Source organism: Cetorhinus maximus, chromosome 26 (assembly GCF_964194155.1).
Source record: "Cetorhinus maximus chromosome 26, sCetMax3.hap1.1, whole genome shotgun sequence".
Lineage (NCBI taxonomy): Eukaryota > Metazoa > Chordata > Chondrichthyes > Lamniformes > Cetorhinidae > Cetorhinus > Cetorhinus maximus.
In genome coordinates this window covers 6,879,743-6,899,377 of record NC_135904.1, presented here as the reverse complement: position 1 = coordinate 6,899,377, position 19,635 = coordinate 6,879,743, and the positions used below count along the sequence as shown (strand labels likewise).

The 19,635-nt window shown below is 42.0% G+C and overlaps 1 protein-coding gene across 13 annotated transcripts in view; it reads right to left on the bottom strand.

Annotated features, from left to right (window-relative positions):
- Window positions 1-19,635, bottom strand: part of LOC144668247 (A-kinase anchor protein 13-like) — a 385,814-nt gene that overhangs the window by 227,234 nt on the left and 138,945 nt on the right. For 12 of the 13 annotated variants that reach the window (XM_078530039.1, XM_078530037.1, XM_078530033.1 and 9 more), the window contains 2 exons: window positions 19,219-19,515; window positions 7,246-7,429 (listed from right to left, as the gene is read on the bottom strand). In XM_078530039.1, coding sequence (XP_078386165.1) covers window positions 7,246-7,429; window positions 19,219-19,515 — 481 coding nt within the window. Of the gene's footprint in view, window positions 1-7,245; window positions 7,430-10,196; window positions 10,302-19,218; window positions 19,516-19,635 lie in introns of those variants that run through there. The other variant, XM_078530040.1, reaches the window with a different exon arrangement.

Below are 19,635 nucleotides of genomic sequence, written 5' to 3'. Positions count from 1 at the left end.
CGCCCACGTAAAATGGCGCCACGCCACCGATTGGGGGCCCCGATTGGAAGCGCGCCTACCCATCAACTCCCCCGTCCCCACCCCTCCATGGGGAAAAATCATTTCCAGCTACCTTTGCAAGAGATGTTGGAAATTCTGCAGTGGTACAGAGAATGGGGGACTCCATGGTTGCTGACTCTCAAAATCGACAGGGGCCTAGTTCCCGGCGCTTGTACAAAGGAGGAATTGCTGGAAGACGTTCTGAAGTGGGTCGTACTTTTGATAGATTTATGGATCAGGGTGAAACGCAAAAATGGGGAGACAGCTAACGGCGAATGAATACCAGAAATACTTGGAATAATTAGTAGGTGCTTCTGGTGTAACTCAAATAGCACTATGTAAGAGATTGTCCAATAATTAGGAATCCAGTATTTGAAGCAACTCATGAAACAGATGGTTCTGATGACGAAGGTAAGGGTGAACGACAAGTAAATATTGTATTAGTGACCGAAAACTTAAGTCAGCCCATGGGTATCTTGGTTGCTGATTCCTTTCAATTGTGCTATACTGGATAGTGCCAGTACCTCAACAAGTGTGTGGCGTCGATTGGCTAAACTGTTACTTGAAAACACTTGACAAAGCAGAGAGTCAAGGAATACAAAAGCACTACCTGCTTTCGATTCGGGGATGATAATACATTAAGGTCTTTAAAAAGGGTGGTCCTCCCATGTGAAATTGCAGGAATGCATCATTTCCTCAGCACTGATGTGGTTCAGAATGACATACCCGGTATTGCTCAGTAAGTCTTCGATTGAAAAAAAGCAAAGATGTAGTTGGACATGGAGAACGACAAAGCTTTTGTCTTTGGTAAAACAGTGAACTTGCCGTTCACTGGATCCGGACATTATTGGTTTCCGTTGAGGAAACCGGGAGCTTCCAGTCAAGAAGTTCAATAAGTATTACTGACCTCCGGAGCTAAGAGTTTGGCTAACAAAAGGAGAATTATCTGGAAATTGCATTAACAATTTACCCATCCTTCATCACAAAAGTTAAAGCTACTGCTAAATGATGTCAGAGTTGTGGAAAAAGAACATGAATCCCTTGTTCACATCTCAATGTGATATGTATTAAATATCAGACACCACCACACCCGGCTGTAAGTGTCCCATTAGCCTGGGAATTTAAAGTGGTAACCATGGACCTGAACGTATGGGACAAGGATTGGAGTATTTATTTGTTATATTTTGTAGATACGGCACCCAGGTTCAGCATATCAACTGTAATAAACAACAAGGTCAGACAGACAATAGTGGATCAAGTCATGGTAAAATGGGCTGGCACAGGCCTTGGGTCAGCAACAAAATTCCCAATGGATAATGGAGATGAATTTGTGAACAATGAATTTAGGGACATGTCTGAGAACTTTAATATTATAGTCATGTTCACCACTGCAGAAAGTCAGTTCAGTAATGGCTTGTGCAAAAGAAACCATGCCATAATTGATGAAATGTTACACAAAATTCTGCTAGTTAGAAACGGCACTGGGATAGGCAGTACATGCAAAAAAGACCTTACAGATGATGGGGATATAGCCCATATCAATTAGTATATGACTGTATGACTGGAATCCAAAATTTCCTTCAATACTATATGACAATCCTCTAGCACTAGAGGGAACGACTATTAGCTTACTTTCTCCACTCGCTTAAATGCTCTACGTGCCAGCAGGAAAGCATTTATCAAAGCTGAAGCATCAGAAAAAATTAGAGCAATAAGACATCATATAAGACAGTCTTGGGGAGATTTCTGTTCTCGTGGCCTGGTCTCTTATAAGAGAAGAACGCAGGGAATGAAGAGGTCCGGGAAAAATTATTGGACATGATGGTAAGAATCCAATAATGCCACACGGGAATCAGGCTATAAAAGTACATTTTTCATGAGTAATAGGGGTGAGTTATGAAATTTCAAACTCAGAACATGGGAGAAGGTGATCATAATGAGACACCTTGTACTTCACATCACCATGAGTTCTACATTTTGGAGCCAGAGGGGCAGGATTTGAGGGCTCAAGAAATGCATACCGATACACGTACTGATCATGAAGACCATGAAAAAGTAATCGTGCAGGGATTGGTTGCCTAAAGTAGGTTCCGGGTGGTGTACTTGCCAGAAGGATCAGACAACTGGAGGGATAGTGGGATGAGGAGGGAAGTCTACGGGCAAATATATATAAACTTGTTAAATGTCCAAAGTGAGAGACAAGAGGTGAGGGCCATGGATTAGCAGCAGGGATTACAAGAGTGGAGGGTGAGAAAATGTAGCACAAGTTCAAGTACCGATTTGGGAGATAGGTTTAGGTGGAGGAAAGGATCTCTAGTAGACACTCATATGAGTGGTCCAGAGAAATCTCAACGAGAAAAGAGGCAGCAACCTGACAAGGTGACAGTGTAGCATAGGTAATGGAGAGCTTTCTTGGACAAAGGACAGAAGTAGAAATCCCCGTGGTCGAGAGGCATTTGTAGCTACTAACAGATTAGAAGACAGGGCGATAAAAGAGGCTAAACTTAAGAGTTGCAAAGCTGGAAAGAATTCGGGGTATATTCAGAGGTCAACCTACTCTGTCACAGATGGACCTGTACAGAAAGGGTCCTACCAGACGGGACCTATAAGGCCAAGGCTCAGGTGGTAGCCAGAGGTTTTGAGGGATGCTTGGGGGATAGAGAGATCAGGGTAGAACCTCCCACAGCTGGAATGGTGATTTTTGAAGGTTTGTTTTTAGCAATTTTAACAACTTCTTGGAAATGTAATTCCATACACATCAAAGCGGCTATCCTTCAGGGTAACCTGCTTAAGAGGGAAGTATTCTTACAACCTCCGAAGGAAGCACCAGGAATAGAGAGGGAGCTCTGGAAATTGAATAAATGTATTTATGGGTTAAACGATGCTTCTTGGGTGTGGTATTTTTCGGTAAGGGCAGTTCTGTTAAAGTTGGGGTGTTCACAACTGAAGGCGGACCCAGCCATGTTCTTTTGGCACTGTAATGGAAAACCTTTGGGCAGCTTTATGATGCACGTGGATGATTTTGTGGCAGGGAGGGGGCACTAATGGCTATGAAGAAAATGTTATTAATCGAATTAGGAAGGAATTTAAAATCGGCAGTCAAGCTTCTGGGGCTTTCAAATATGTGGGTTTGGAGATTAAGCTGGGCGGGTCGGATGCAATTTTACATCATCAGTCTCATTTGGACAATGTCAATCCCATCGCAATTAGTCATACCAGATCTGGGCAGAAAGGTGCGGCTGCTACCAAGGATGAGGTGGAACAGCTGAGGAATCTTGACAGACCGCTCAATTGGTTAGGCACACAGACAAGACCAGATACAAGTTTTGATGTGCTGGAACTTAGTCTTGTCATGAAAAATCTGAAGGTGGAAGACATCTTGAGCGAATAAAACTTTTTAAAAATTATAAATAGAGAAGTTTATGCCGAAATTCCCAGCTTTGAGTGATCCAAATAACACAAAATTAATCATTCGGTGATGGTTCGCATGCAAATTTGGTCATGGATTTTTCAGTGCAGGAGGATTCGTGATATTTCTTGTGAGAGAGAATGGGAAAAGTTACCCCTTAGCATGGGAGGCAAAGGAGAGTGAAGAGCACACTAGTCACTGAGGCTCCTCCTCTCATTGATGCTGTAGACATGATGTTCTATTTGTCCAAGATCTTGGAGGAAATGCTATGTTTGACGAAACAAAGAACAATACCAATAGAATGTTACATAGATAACCGATATTTGTGGGAATCTTTGTGGGATAATGTACATTCTACAAAAAGTGTAAATGGAAAAAATGGCATAGGATAGACAGAGTCAGTTTAGAGCAGATGTGGGAGAGGAAAGAAATCTAAGCTAAGGTGGGTAGATACTGGTCATCAATTATCGGATTGTTTCAACAAGAGGATTGAAGGTTCTAGAAGAAGGATGTCTTGCTACGTAAGTGGGGAATCTAATTATCTTTTCCCATATTTATATCTATGTACCTTTTGTCTAAATATAATTGATTTTTTTTTCTTAAAAGAAAGGGAATCTGACAATGTTAGAAATTAAGGTCCCTTTAAGAGTAAACCAGGACAAGCTTCAGAGTGGATTGCGAGCAGGTGATGCTCCCTGAAGCCTGTACTTAAGAGTTAGGTTTTTCCCCAGTAAAGGGGTTTTGCTTCTGGACAGGGGAAGGATCCAAGAGGGAAGAGTGGAAACTGGCATTTGTACTGAACTACAGGTTAACAGCTGTTTTATTGTGATTCACAGAATGTCTTCTGCTGCCTGATTCGAAATTGGATATCCACCTATTCAACAGGCCCTGCCACTCATTAACTAGATTATCTTCCATATACCTGATTAACTGATCAAACATTTCACAGCTCTTTATAAAACCTGGTTATGCGCCAAGCTTGCTGACCTATTTGCCCACCACAATAATTGCATTTTGAAGTAATTCATTGTACATGGGGTGCTTTGAGAGATGCAATTAAGATCAGTAATTACCTTTTGAAGAATGGAGACAGAGGTTCAAATGAAGACATACACAGTTCAAACTGTAGCTGGGGAATCTCAAGACGGTTGTGGTTGACAATGAAGGGCAAATGGGGGTAAAATAATCAGGCTCTCCATGTCGAACAAATACCTTAATACAGTCAGCAATGTACAATGCAGTTGCACTGGTATCTTAGAGGAAAAATAGATCTATGAACAGAACTCAAAGCCTTGCAGACATGAAACAGGGAAAGGTATTGAAGAAAAGTCAAGAGCATAATAGGGCCATTTGCGGACCAAAGCACATTCTTCCAGCATTCTAACTTTTCCAGTCCACCAATGAAATGCATTTTGAACAGTCCACAGCTCTGCTACTGTTCCAGGATGGCTCTTCCATTGAAGATTTTTACTTGAACTTTCTTCAAGTATTTGATCTTCATCTAATGTCCAATAGTTTCTTGGTGAACTGTGAACCTACTAAACTGCCCCATTTTTAACTCGTATGCAGGTTTAATAAATCCAAGCTATTTCTATCTTTTAAAAAATAGACATTGACACAGCAATATCCTCAGTTATTCTTCTCTTTTGCTTAGTGTTCATCCTATTTCTAAAATTATGCCTCACACATCAACCTCTTATTCCTCTTCCTGATCTCTGCAATCTGAGAGAGTTTACCCAAAACTAGGCGGGAATGTAATCTGTGAGGAGGATGCAAGGAAGCTTCAAGGGGATTTGGACAGGCTAAGTGAGTGGGCAAGAACTTGGCAGATGGAACATAATGTAAATGTGAAGTGATCAACTTTGGCAGAAAGAACAAAGGCAGAATATTTCTTAAATGGGGAGAGGATGGGAAGTACGGGTGTCCACAGGGGTCTGAGTGTTCTTGTTCCTGAGCCCCTAAAAGCTAGCACACAAGTGCAGCAAGCATTGAGGAAGGCAAATAGTATGTTGGTCTTCATCGCAAGGGGATTTGAAAACAGGAGTAAAGATGTCTTGCTGCAGTTGTATAGTAACTTGGTGAGACCGCACCTGGAGTATTGTATGCAGTTTTGGTCTCCTTATCTAAGGAAGGATATACTTGCCATAGGCTAGTCTCTCCCTGGGATGGCAGGATTGTCTTATGAGGAGATTGAGGAAACTGGGCCTGTATTCTCTAGAGTTTCGAAGAATGAAAGGCGGTCTCATTGAAACTTATAAAATTCTTACAGGGCGTGACAGAGTAGGTGTGGATAGGATGATTCACCTGGCTGGTGAGTCTAGAACCAGGGGACAGTCTCAGGTTAAGGGGCAGGCCATTTAAGACTGAGATGAGGAGGAATTTCTTCACTCAGGTGGCAAATCTTTGGAATTCTCTACCCCAAAGGGCAGTGAAAGCTCAATCCTTGAGCATGTTCAGGACAGAAATCGATAGGTTTCTGGATACTAATCAAGAGATCAAGACATCAAGAGATATGGGGATAGTGAGGAAAACAGGCAGAGGTAAATGATCAGCCATGATGGGGCAGACTTGATGGACTGAATGGCCTACTCTTGCTCTTATGTTCCTACTTTCCTACAACCTTTTGTAATGTGATGACCAAAACTTTATCTAACACTTCAAATGTGATCTTACCAGAGCATTATAAAAATGCAATGTTACCCCATGAGATTTTAATTTTCTCTGCTTGGTTCAATTGGTATCATACTCACTTTTTAGCCAGGGCTCAAATATATGACCCAGACCAATGCCTCAATGCAGTATTGAGGGAGGGCAGTGTTTTGAACAATATGGCAAATCAAGATGTTAATATTCTTATTGAGTTGGACAGGAAAGATCCCATGGTACCAAGTACAGCGAGTCAGGAATTCTCCTAGCGTCCTGGCCAACATTCTTCTCTAAGCCCATACCACATAAGCCATTCACCTCATTTGCTGCCTGAGAGATCTTCCATATAAATTGGCAAGTAACTATAGCGACCGTACTTAGAAGTAATTCATCGGTGTGATGTGCTTTGGGATGTCCCAAGAATGTGATGAAGTGCTGTGCAAATGCAGATTTGTTTGCTCATTCTAGTTCTAGATCCCATGTTTTCACATACGAACACCCCTGCTCATGCTTTGTTTTGTTATTTCTGCAATTTCAGTTTATGTCGCGACCAGGTTCTGCTTGAGCAATAACCTCAACACTTCAAACATCAAAAGGTGTTTACTGTGAAGCCAGCTCTCATGCTGCGCTTGTGGTTCAAGCATCCTCCCAGGAGTGTCTTACCTGTAGCAAATTTTGCAGCTGCACCAGAAACTCCATATGTAACACTTTTACGAAGCTGCAACCCGATATTTCAGAGGTCTCATCACGTGGTCCTACCTTACGATTTGAAATATCTCATTACCTTGCTTATTATACCCTGCACCTGTAGTTTGACACCGGCCCTGTACAGTGCTGTTAATAACAGCCTTGAAGAGAAGCATATGCACCTTCCCCCCACATACACAAACATATAAAACTATAATTAATATATTGCTTAGAGACTGAACTGAAAGGGTAAGGGATCACCAGACACAATGAAAACAGAAGAATAATTGCTTTTTTTTCCTAACTCATTCAGCAGGTTTTTACAAAACTAAGAGCTGGTGACATTAATTGGCTTCGATTTATAACAACAGTTACAGAGGTTTACTGTCTAGGTTAGAAAGCAGACAAAACACTTGTGGAGACAAGGCAGCGAATAACCATTTTTGGAAATAGCGAACACTTACTGTGTAAAAAGCTCCTCTAGACCGTGGAAACCTCTCTGTGCTGCAAGATTAACGGGCGTGGCACCATCAAGGTTGGCGATACCAAGAGCCTCTTGTCCACCTGGCTGTTGTAGTAGGAATGAGGCAAGTCTGGATAAACCCAGCCTTGCTGCAAAATGCATTAACGTTTCCCGAGGGATGGAAGCTGGAAAAAAAAACACACATGATCAGCATCCGTTTCATTTTGCTATTTGGCCTAGTTTAAAGTATCAACCACACATTTAGATAACAAATGCCTCACCACATTGCACTTTCAATCCAATGGATTATTTTTGAATTGCAGTATTCTGGCCATCAGTTTGTGTGCAGCAATGGCAAATGAATGAGTGACTAGACAATTCTGTTTTGAGCAAATGTCCACTGAATGATGAACAATGACCAGGATATCAGAACTCTCCGCTCCTCTTTGGATACTGCCACAAGAACCATATCTCCCTCTAGAATGGCACATGGGGCCTCGATTTAACTAAATAGCTTCTTTGACAATGCAGCATTCTAACAGTCTCAGCCTAGATTACATACTCAAATCTGTCGTCAGGTTTAAACCTTCTGATTCAGTTGCCAGAGTCCAATAACAGAGGCACGATGCCATTTAAGATTAACGTGCATTGTACCTTAGAAAAGGCAACCTATTTTGGAAGTTAAAGAGAAATGGTCTTAAAAAGAAAACGAATGACAGATTGGAGGTGTATTTTTTGCATCATCCCAGATGTACTTTAGTTTTCCCCCTCCTCTCCTGAAATCACAAGAGTTTTGTTGCAATATGTTAACATGTACACCAGCAAACAACTTTCTGGCAGAGTTTGCCTGACAGTGACCAAGGCTAGAAATCCTGTTGCGATTATGATGGCGCAGAAAGAGGAATAGCCCAATGCCTATTCTTCACATAAGGCTGAACAGGCTATTCACAGTTATAGTGGGTTTCACAGTCCAAAAAAAACCCACCCAGTCCTCACATGATGCCTACACGCAAATACAGAGGCACGCGCACACAGACTTCACAGTGACCAGGAGCAGGAACCCTGCCTGATTCCTCACCCCAACTCCCACCCCTTCGCTTATCCTCAACTGAAGTCAACTGCAGCATCCTCTGCTGCTGTCTTTGTCAAGATTAGCTAACGCAGGTTGGGAATCGTAACTTCTACCTTTTGATCCATATAGCTTAGCATTATCACAGCATGTCCCTCCATCCCAGGGCATGAGGTTAGCCCTGAAGAGATTGAAATCCAGAATGATTATCGCACATTTCAGCCCAGCCATTAATGGTATAGACTTAATCACTGTCAAAAATAGCCTCCCTACCTAACCACCAAATGCACGCACCTTGGCACAATAAAAACAATGGAGCCATACTTGTTCCACATCTCCTAACCATGGTGATGAACCTTGCCTAGAACAGAACCACAGTCATTAAACAAACTTTCTGGAAAAATGGTAACCTCCAAACTGCAGACAACTGAGATTGAGAACCTCCAAAATCAGATTGGTGTCAACAAAAGGGCTGGGGGTGGTGATGGCCTCACACTCCCGCCTCTTAAAGTAATTTTGTAAGACAAAATAAAAACTGGGACCGTATCCTTAAGCAGCATTGTCAAATATGGGCTTGCAAACTATTGTCCTCACATTCCAAAGAGGCCCCAGCATCATCACGTTGCTGGAATTTGAAAATCATTGCCATAAAACAGCACAAATATATCGCATGGCAGCTGTATTGACATTTCGATTATAGTTACTTGGGAGTTAATCTGTCCTCCAATGTAATCGCTGCTAAATCTTTAACAAAACAAATATAAAAACAGAGGCTCTCCAGCAACTTCACCAAACCCCTATTTTGAGTGCACTATCATATGACGATCGTAGCTTGGGCAAAAAGTCAAGTGTTTTTGTGGGCTTGTTAATCCTCTCAAGGGCGGACAGAGAACTTTCTGACTTACTATTACCATGTCATGCTCCCAAATCACCCAGAAATCAATTTGCATATTTGCTTATTGCATAAAAGCACAAGGTTGGATTAAGTGCTCGTGTGCAGATGTTGATCCACACACAGAAAGGAGGTGGATGAGGAAACAATTTTCTTTTTCAAAAGCACCATGATTCAACAGCAAAAAAAAAGTTGGGAGCAAGAAACTGAAGTCTAATATTTCTCAAATGCAGAGAAGTAGGGAGGAGTTGTTGCAGTGAGTCTGCAGACAGCCCTTCAAACTACAATTGTGCTCAATTGTCTCCTTCCTGGAGGCAGTGATTTATGCAGCAATGTAGTTCCACAGGCTTGTGAAGTCTTTTATTGCCTCATTCGAGGAAGCATTTGTGCACGAGACTCGACAGCAGTCACCAATACCATTATCTGTAAACTAAAGTCAGACGCATTCTGATAGGTAATCCCCTGGCACCGGATCTCAGCACCAAACTGCAGAGGCAACTAGTTTTACAGATCAACAGAAAACCAAAATCAAACCCAGTTACTACTAGAATTGAATAAAGTTGGCTGCATTCACAAACTGATTAACGCAAATAAGACTGCTGCAAAATAAATATTGGCGAGCGCCATCACCTGACCCTTCCTAGCTCATCCATTCAAAAAGCAGCTTCAGTACCCACATCATAACATCCAGGTGTTGTGTTAAATGATACCTAACTTGGTCTCCACTGCCCTACACAGGAAGCCTATTCTACAATAAAAACAGAAGTGCTGGAAAAGCTCTGCAGGTCTGGCAGCATCCGTGAAGACAGAATCAGAGTTAACATTTCGAGTCCAATGTGACTCTAATTCAGAACCCTGTAGAAGCCTATTCTACATGTTGACAGACCGCTAAATGAAGAGCTTTCTGTTATTAGTCACAAATTTGCCCTTTGCCAGTTTCAAACTCTGTCCCCTTGTATGGTTTTAATTTGAACCAACATTCTAGATTTACCTCAACCATGCTGCATAATATTTCATGCTGTGCTAACAACATGTCACACACAGTATCGAGACGGGTGACCATTTCACCCACTTTCTTCACTGGTGCAGGCTGATGGTGGACTCTTTCACACGTTATGACCATACATGTAAGCAACAGAAATAACCCCTTTATTACATTTTGTTTACTCTACGTGCCTATGTTGACCTATGGTGAGGGGCCTGAGTAAATTGGGTTTATATTCTCTGGAGTTTTGACGCGAGGTTATCTCACTGAAACATTCAAGATTATGAAGCAGCTTGACAGGGTAGATACGGAGAGGTTGTTTCCCTCAGCTGGGGAATCGAGAACAAGGCTTCACAGTCTCAGTACAAGGAGCCAATCATTTAGTGCTTAGATGAGGGGAAATGTTTTCACTCAAAGGGCTGTGAATCTTTGGGCTTCTCTACCCTAGAGGGTTGTGGATGTGCTGGTGAATATACTGAAGACTCAGATGAACAGATATTTTGGTCCTCAACGAATCAAGGGACACTGGGAGTGGGCGGGAAAGTGAAATTGAAGCCGAAGATCAGCCATGATCATATTTGAGGTGGAACAGGCTCGACAGACCTTATGGTCTTCGCTCGCTTGTATTCCTTATGTTTCTTAAATTGTTGCCCTCTATGTGGGCCATCAACATTCAAGGTCATCTGATTATCTTCCAATTCCACATTGTGGCTCCTGCTCCCATTCCACACAGACACACATGGAGAGGAAACCCTGCTTTCCTTCAAAACTGTTCAAGAAAAGTCAGTGCGCCGTCAGGCACGAGTGACTAATTTGAACTAACAGCGTGCTTACGGCACATCATTTTTTATTTTTAAAAAACCTCAAAACTACTAGAAACCTAAAATCAAAACAGAAAATGAAATGAATAGAACAGGTCTTCTTCCTCTACGGATGCTGCATATTTTTAGTATTTCCTCCTCTTATTGCATAGCCCGACATCCAAGAACCTGGCTACAATGGAATTCCTGACCCAGTTGATGATGTGATTCCCACTCGACTCCACAACTATATGACATTTGGAGAAAGGCGATTCATTGCTGTGCACCAATCTACACAAACAAGCAAAACAAGGAGCAAGGAAAGCTTTGCCAAGGACTAATTTTATACTTATTCTTCTGTAGTCTTAGAACCCAGTTAACTATTCTGGAATAAGTTCAATTTTAGGCTTGAAGTTGCACTTTACCCTAACAGTTGTCTCAAAATTACTTTCTTCCAATACATCGGTACCAGATTATCTCAAGCACGAATGGTGTGGGAAGGGTTTGAGTCTTGGCAGCTACCAAGGATCAACATACCCTTGATCGCCACCCTGTTCTCTAGTTGCATGGCAGTAGAAACAAAACTGAGGCAAGATCATTAACTCCCCCCCCAACCCCGCCACACAGAACTCCTGTTGCAAGAAAATAAAAAGGAAAGAAAACTGCGCTGAACCCCAGCTCATTCAATCTTCCACTGCCAGAGGCACATGGGGCCATCGGTCTGCAAAAGAGACACCGGTGAGAGGAAAGCAGGGTGCCAATAAGCTAATATACAATCCAACAACAAAAACAAAAATACCTGGAAAAGCTCAGCAGGTCTGACAGCATCTGCGGAGAGGAACACAGTTGACATTTCGAGTCCGTATGACCCTTCATCAGACTCGAAATGTCAACTGTATTCCTCTCCGCAGATGCTGTCAGACCTGCTGAGTTTTTCCGGGTATTTTTGTTTTTGTTTCAGATTTCCAGCATCCGCAGTGTTTTGCTTTTATCTTAGTGCACAATCCAGCAACTCTGGTTTTCCAACGTGCTTTAGGGCTGCTTTTCCTAATTTAAAACTACAGTCCCCACCATTTAAGGCACGCAAACACAATTTTACCCACTATACCCACAGGATAGGATTTATTCAGATATGCCGGTAAGCTGATCCTTTGGGTGATTTTGTATGGGAATGAGTGATGCCAGGGGTACTCTGCCAGCACTTCTTCCAGCACATGAATGAAGGTTTGCAGCTAAACCAAACTCACCAAAGTCTGCAGCGGTCCCAACCCGCCAGGTCAGTCCAACTGAAAGAGCTGTTGATGAACTAGCACGTGGGCTGGTTTATGACAGCCTCACAAATGTGGATGGAAATACAGATACCGTGATTTAATTTTGTATTCTGTTATGAGCCTGTTATGGCCCTGAGTTTCCATTTTGCCAGCATCCTTTCCCTGGGCAACTCACTCTGAGTCTGCAGCATGCAAGAGAGGGCAATTAAAATACCTGCAGCTAGGAGCCATGAATGGCAGAAGAAAGCATCACGAGGACAGCCCTTCAGCTGAACTAACGCCACCTTCAGTATCCATTGGGATTTGGTTAAAAAGCAAAACGGGTTTGTCGGACTAAAGCAGAGAGGCAGTTCCGTGATAAGTTGATTAAACATCAATTTAAGTTAGCACCATAATTAATACTTTCCCTCAGCAATGGCTCTGCAAGTTACATAACAAATAAGAGGAGTAACAGTGTTAGCTTGGTCAGATGCCTGTGATGGGTGGGTGAGGTAAGTACAGCTGCTTCTTCCCAAAATAGACGAAACGCTTAAGACTCTGTAGCCAGCAACTTTGAAATTGCTGTTAATGCAAATAGCTAACGGTCATCACTTTTTGGCCGATTCAAAGCAATTGCTCATTTTAAACATGGACATTCCAATGGTGGTAACTATCCTAGAATGTCATGAGTAGGATGTAAGGGTATTTAAGAAGGTGCATGGAAGCAGAAAAAAACAATCTGCTCCATCGGTCCTGCACCTTTCCCCAAACGCAGTTTTTATCAGTGACTTGGTCCAAACCCATTTTGTTTTCTAAAATTTTTAATATTTTTGAAGACAGAACCAACTTGGAAAGCAGGAAAATAAATTCCACATAAAAGCTTTAGAAATAGCATTAAACAAGTCACATTTGCACAAAAAACGGCCTCCAATAAAAATCGGAGGGATTTTAAAACAAATAACTTGCTTTTGTACACTGCAATCTCACACATCCTCATTAAGACCAAACTATACTTTCCATCCAAATCACTTGTTGGGAGTGTTATGCAGGCAAACAGGGCAACACATTTCACACAGAGCAGGGTTCCACAAGCAGCAAATGCGACAAAGTACCAATAAAAATTGAAGAGTATAGGAAAACAAGTAGGTAAGTTGTGATAGATAGCTGTGAGGGAGAAATCACAACACCACAGGCGTGAGTGCTCATCACCTGTGCTGAAATCCCTATGAACTATTCTGTTGGTGAAAAAAATTTAAATGGAGGATAGTGAAGGAAGCTGCAGTAATTAATGTGCAGTCTATTTCACCAAGTGGATGGGGATGAAGAGTGAGTGCCTGTTCCAGCTCTTTGGTAGATACAAGAGCAGCATTGTTCAACATTTCAAAAGAGGATGTTCATCAAAACTCCCAACGATTAACTCTTCAATTCTTAGCCCACTGAACAGTCCAGAGGCATTTCTGCATAAATGCTTAACAAGTACACAAATGTAGATACAGCATTTCATAGGCTCTGCATCACTTGCTGTGGCAATTTCAATATTTCTACATTAACTCATTACTAAATCTACATTTATCAGACGATTAACTGCCTTTTGGGGAAAACATTGTAATATTTCAAGTTGCTGGACTTGGATAAGCACCAACATATTGTAGGTCATTTATTATGGGTTATTGACGGTCATCATGATTCACCCCATGACATCATTCACTTGCAGAATAATTTCTGTTTGCATTTCTCATGGGTACTGAGGTGACTTGAAAGGAACCATCAGATTCACAGAAAGTAGTGCTTGAATGACTAACTATGAACTGCAGAGAATAGTACAAGGGGAGAATGTTTCTGTGCTGTCAGAAGAACAGGAGAAGCATCATTCTTCACCACTACAGTGCTCAGGAAACTACATATTCCCTTTTGTGTTTAACTCTCCCCTCTCCACTCCCTCTGTCCCCACCCCCATAACCCACAAAGTACAGAAACAGCATTGACCCAAGTCACTCCAATCACCTGGCCATCAGTTTGCACTGCCTGTACACCATAGTCAAAAGTTTACTGGTCATCCATATAATTAATTTATGCAGCTGCAAAAGCAGGAACTATACCTTACACCCAATCCCTTCCCCTCTCAAACTCCATATAAAACAAGGCACTGCAAATTCAAAACTTAACTGTCTTTGGCAATTCACCTTTGACACCACCTTCCAAACCGGTGCCTCTACCATCTAAGAGAACAAGGGCAGCAGACTCAACAATGTTCCCCTCCAAGTCACACACCATTGACTTGGAACTATATCAGCATTCCTTCGCCGTTGCTAGGTCAAAATGATGGAACTCCCCTTTTAAAAGCACTCTGCACTACATGGACTGCAGTGTTTCACAGCGGTGGCACATCACCACCTTTTCAAGGGCAATTACGGATGGGCAAAAATGCTGGCCTCCCCCGACACCCACATCCCATGAACAAATATTAAAAAACCCAACTAGAATTGGCTAGAAGGTTTATTTCTTTAGTAGCTTCAGTATTGAGGGAGTGCTGTACTGTTGGAGGTGCCAACTTTCAAATGAAATGTTAAATCAAGACCCCACTTGCCTACTTGGGTGGATATAAAAAAAATCCCTTAGCACTATGTCAAAGAGGAGCAGGAAAGTTATCCCTAATGTCCTGGCCAATATTTCTCCCCTTAATAAACGTCATATAAACATACTATCACATTGCTGTTTGTGGAAGTTTGCTTTGTGCAAACCGGCTGCCGGATTTCTAACATTACAACAGTGGCTACAGTTCCAAAGTCCTTCATTGGCTGTAAAGCGCTTCGAGATGTCCAGTGGTCATGAAAAGTGTTATGGATGCAAATCTCTCTTTTTTCCTTTTCAAAGATGTCCATTTTAGAAGCCCCATTGTTTCCCAATTAATAATAACTAGGCATTGGACCTTCACCAGTCCAAGGTCATCAAGCTGTCATTCCTAGCGAAGGTACTCAGGGATGCCTCCTCACTCCCCATCCCCCCTACCTCCAGTGGTGTCACGGAATGAAGCAGAAAAAGAAACCTGGCTCAATAATAATTCATCTTGTGCCATATGATATAGAAATGTCTCAAAACGTATCATAGAGCAAATTGCTTTCTCAAGTGCAGTGACTTGTGTCGACCTTGGCTGCTTCCCTGCACCTCAGAGCATTAATATTTAATTTTAAAAATCATGATTCTTGCAAGCATTTTCTTGAAGGGGTGCAGAAAGACTTCAAGCAAGGATTCACACACAGGCTTTCCTGCACTTTCATGGATTAAACCAAACATCTGCAACAGGTTGCCAATGGAGACAAAGATGTAATTGTTAACCTTGTATAAGAATATATTATGATTCATAAACATTAACCCAGGGAGCGCAAAGTATTTTTTGTTTTGATGTTTAGAGAACAAAAGCAGCAGTGTTGAAAATAAGCAATCAATCATTAATTTTAACTTCTCTGCAGTAAAATCAATCTTCCTATATCTAAATGAATTCCTTGAGAACCATTACAAAATAAACGTTGCTCATTCCAATGCTCTCATGGTCAACCTTCCACCTTCCATGAGCTTGAGCTTATCCAACTCTCTGCTGCCCATATCTTAACTCGTACCAAGTCCTGATCAACCATTACCTTTGCACTCGCTGACCTACACTGGCTCCCAGTCCAACAATGCCTTGATTTTAACATTCTCATCCTTGTTTTCAAAATTCCTCTATTGCCTCTCCACTCCCTATCACTGTAACCTCCTCCAGCCCTACAATCATCAAAGATCTCTGTGCGCCTCCAATTCTGGCCTCAGGTACATCCCTGATTTTAATCGCTGCAACACTGCCGGCCATGCCTTCAGCTGCCAAGGCCCTGAGGTCCAGAAATTCCTCCCAAAACCTCTCTTTCCTCCTTTAAAATGCACCTAAAAACTTCCCTCTTTGACCAAGTTTTTGGCCATCTGCCCCAATTTCTCCTTATGTGACTCAGGTGTCAAACTTCGTTTGATAACCCTCCTGTGATGTATTATGGAATGTTTTAAGTGTGTTACATAAATGCAAGTTGTTGTTGTGTCTTGCTCATTTGGTGGTGTTCTTGCCTCTATGTAATGGGGTCAAACCCCAAGTGTATGAACACGTAATCCAGGTTGAAAATCACATGTAATTCTGATCAGTCAGATGAAATATCAAACTGAATCCTCATCTCCCTGTTGAGGTGCATATAAAAGGTTGCAGGGCACTGAATGAAGAATAGGAAGTTCTCCTGTGTCCTGACCAATATCTCATCCCTCAACCAACACCAGCAAAGAGAGATTAACAGTCATTCATCACATTGGTGTTTGGTGTGATCTTACCATGAACAATACCACAGGAGTTTTTAACTAAGCTGGTCCTTTAGTGCATCAGACACCCTTTTCCATCCCTCCTACTCAGGTCATTCCACTCCAACCTGCACATCCCATTATTAGAGGAAGGGAGCTAGACCATTTGGCACTTATCTGTGTAATGTAAGCTCAACATTTCACAATTGTGCTTAAGATTTTTTTTAAAATATTCACCACCATACAAAGCATTAATTTAACTATGCTACACTTGCAACTTATGGTTGCATTTATGGCAGTGTTGTCGTTTTAAAAAGGAATTATTTTAAACCAATGAATACCAGGCAGTAAACAGGTGAGCAGAGAGACCTCTGAATGAACTGAAAGCAACCTAATTTTGCAATTTTAGTTTTTTTCCCAGTTAGTGACCAAACTTAAGTTGGAATTACGAAATGTCTTTTGGAAGCTGGGTTGTGTAGGAACAGGAAAAGGTCATCAAGCTCCGTGAATCTGTTCCGCCTGCGCAGAAGCTTTTAAATTTCTCTCTTATAAACTGGTTGAAGCCACTTCAGCAGATACATTAAGCAACCTTTATCAGTAATGCAAATTTAAAACAAAAAAATACATCTAGCCAATCCTTAAGTTAGAAAATGCCAAGCTCCACAGGCAGCTGCAATGTGAAGGAACCAGTATCAGAAGGTAAGCACCAAAGTGTAAGCCAACGATCCCATTAGTAGTGTGACCTTTTATTCACCCTGCCGAAACTGCTCAAAAGATGAATAATCATTCAGTGAGAGAACCAGTGTAGCTGGAAAATACTCAGAGTTGAGCAGTTATTCATCTCAACACACACGGTCTGTTCACTTGCACATAAAATTCTCGCTTCAAAAGAGCTGCAGCTTACACAAAGATCGAGACAGGCTGCTGGTGTCTATCCACAAGACCATGACTGGCTGCAGACAAGGATTTTTTTGATTAAAGGTGCCCAGAGTTAATTCCCTCCTGCAGCCTTTAGTAAGGGGTCACTTCACTCAAGTCCCTCATTTCATTAAACTCCCAGCGAGCTTTCAGCAAAGCATAATGGCAATAGGTCAAAAAAAATTTCATATACTTTTGGAAAAAATGCTGAACTAGACAAAGTATGGTGCCACCTCAAAATGAGTTGATGGCAGCCCAGAGTAAAGGTACTAGATCTGCAAAGTCCAGCAGCACTTTTTTTTTTGAGCAGTCTTCTTGATCGCCAATCATTGCGAATGTGCCAACTCTATTTTGCCCCAAGACCTGTGCTAGCAAGTCCAGATAAACGAAAGTCTCACTCAATCCAAAAATTGCAACAGATTCACCTTGATATCTGTGTGTTTTTAGAAAACAGAATTACAAGCTCATCAAAAAACACATTAATAAACTGGTTAAAATTAGCAGAGAGGGAAATGGAGGCTGTGTGTTTCTGAACTTGGGTTATGTGTAGAGAGAACATTTTGTGCTGTGTAACACTGGAGTGGGTCTGTTATTGTCACTGGTAGCAGTGGAACAATGCGGGGATAAATTAAGAGCAGTACACATGAAACACACTGGCTCTTTCCAATACTGTACAGGTACCAATAAACCAAATAAATATATTGAAGCCCATCAAATGCAATCAAACTACAGGTTTTGCCCCATTGACGAGCTTCACAGATTCTGTATTGTATTTCAGTTTTCCTCCATTTCCTGCTTCATATACTATAAATCCCTTGATCTAACTGAGCATATCATAGGTCGGCAGTTCCGGATGTGGCAGCCAAGCCTCTCAACTGGATTACTTCACGGTCCTGTCTGGAATAGTACAGCCAGGATGTTTCCGCACAGCATTAGGAGTCAGGAGCAATGTTCCCTCTAAACTGCGCAGCAAACGGAAAGTTCCTGCATGGGCCTCACACAAGTTGGTCCCTTCAAGTTACCGTGCATGCTTGACTACACAGACAAATTTGAAGGGGCCTTGCTCTTAAAACAAATCTCCTGTACACGCCAAAAAGAAATCAGAAGGTATGTTTGGTCAGACGCCAGTGCAGTTGACACAGGATTTGCCCAGGAGGCTTGTAAAACTCACTGCAAGGCCTGAATAAATCATGCCCCTCAATGCCAATTCTGAGCCAACATCAAATTCAGTGCCCTCTGAGACTCTTCACTAAAGAACTGTAATGGCTTCAAAGAAGTTATACAACCCACGCATGCACAGGAAATTTTTAAAATATGAGGAGAGATTACACAAACTAGGCTTGTATTCCTGGAATAAAGGTTACAGTGTGATTTGATTCAGATTTTTAGGATTTTGAAAGGAATTGACAGCGTAGAGTGAGAGAGAATTTTCATGCTGTTAGGGGAGGCTAGGATATAATCTTAGAAATCAGAGCCAGACCATTCAGGAGAGAAGTTAGGCAACAAGTGTGATGCTCTCTCCACCAAAGCGGCGAATGCTGGCTGGCCGAATTTTAAACCGGATATTGATGGAGTTTTGTGAGGCAAGGCCATTGAGGGATATGAAGCTAAGGTGGATGGATGCAGAAAAGTTGCAGATCAGCTATGATTTTATTGAATGCTGGAACATGTTAGGAGTGCTGAATAGCTTCTTCCAATTTCCCCAAGTTGTGATGATGATCAATGAATCAAGTCCTCAGTCCCTACCTGGCAGCTTGGCGTCTGGTCCCAGGACATTCCACATGGACGGCAACACCAGATGTTGCACCTTCAAAGTCAGATTTTTATCCAGTAACGCCACGTTGTCGGAGGATACGCGGAAGTTATCCATTATCCTAATAGCGTTGAGTGCTTCTTGAGATCCAGCACTGCTCACCAGGAACTGTGCCATGTCATACGCAGTGTCCTGTACATACTGGAAATTCTCCTCTGCCAGGACAGAGACGGGAAATCCTTCCTTGGAAGCACACAGCACAACTTTCACTGTCTCACAGCAGTTGTGAGCTGCAAAGAGGAAAAAGAAACACATTATGGAAACTATAACAGGTGTGATTTTGAAAGAAAAATATTTCCCAGAGTTGATCAGTGTTTGAGCTGTTCTGTTTAACTCCGGCGGGCTGAAAG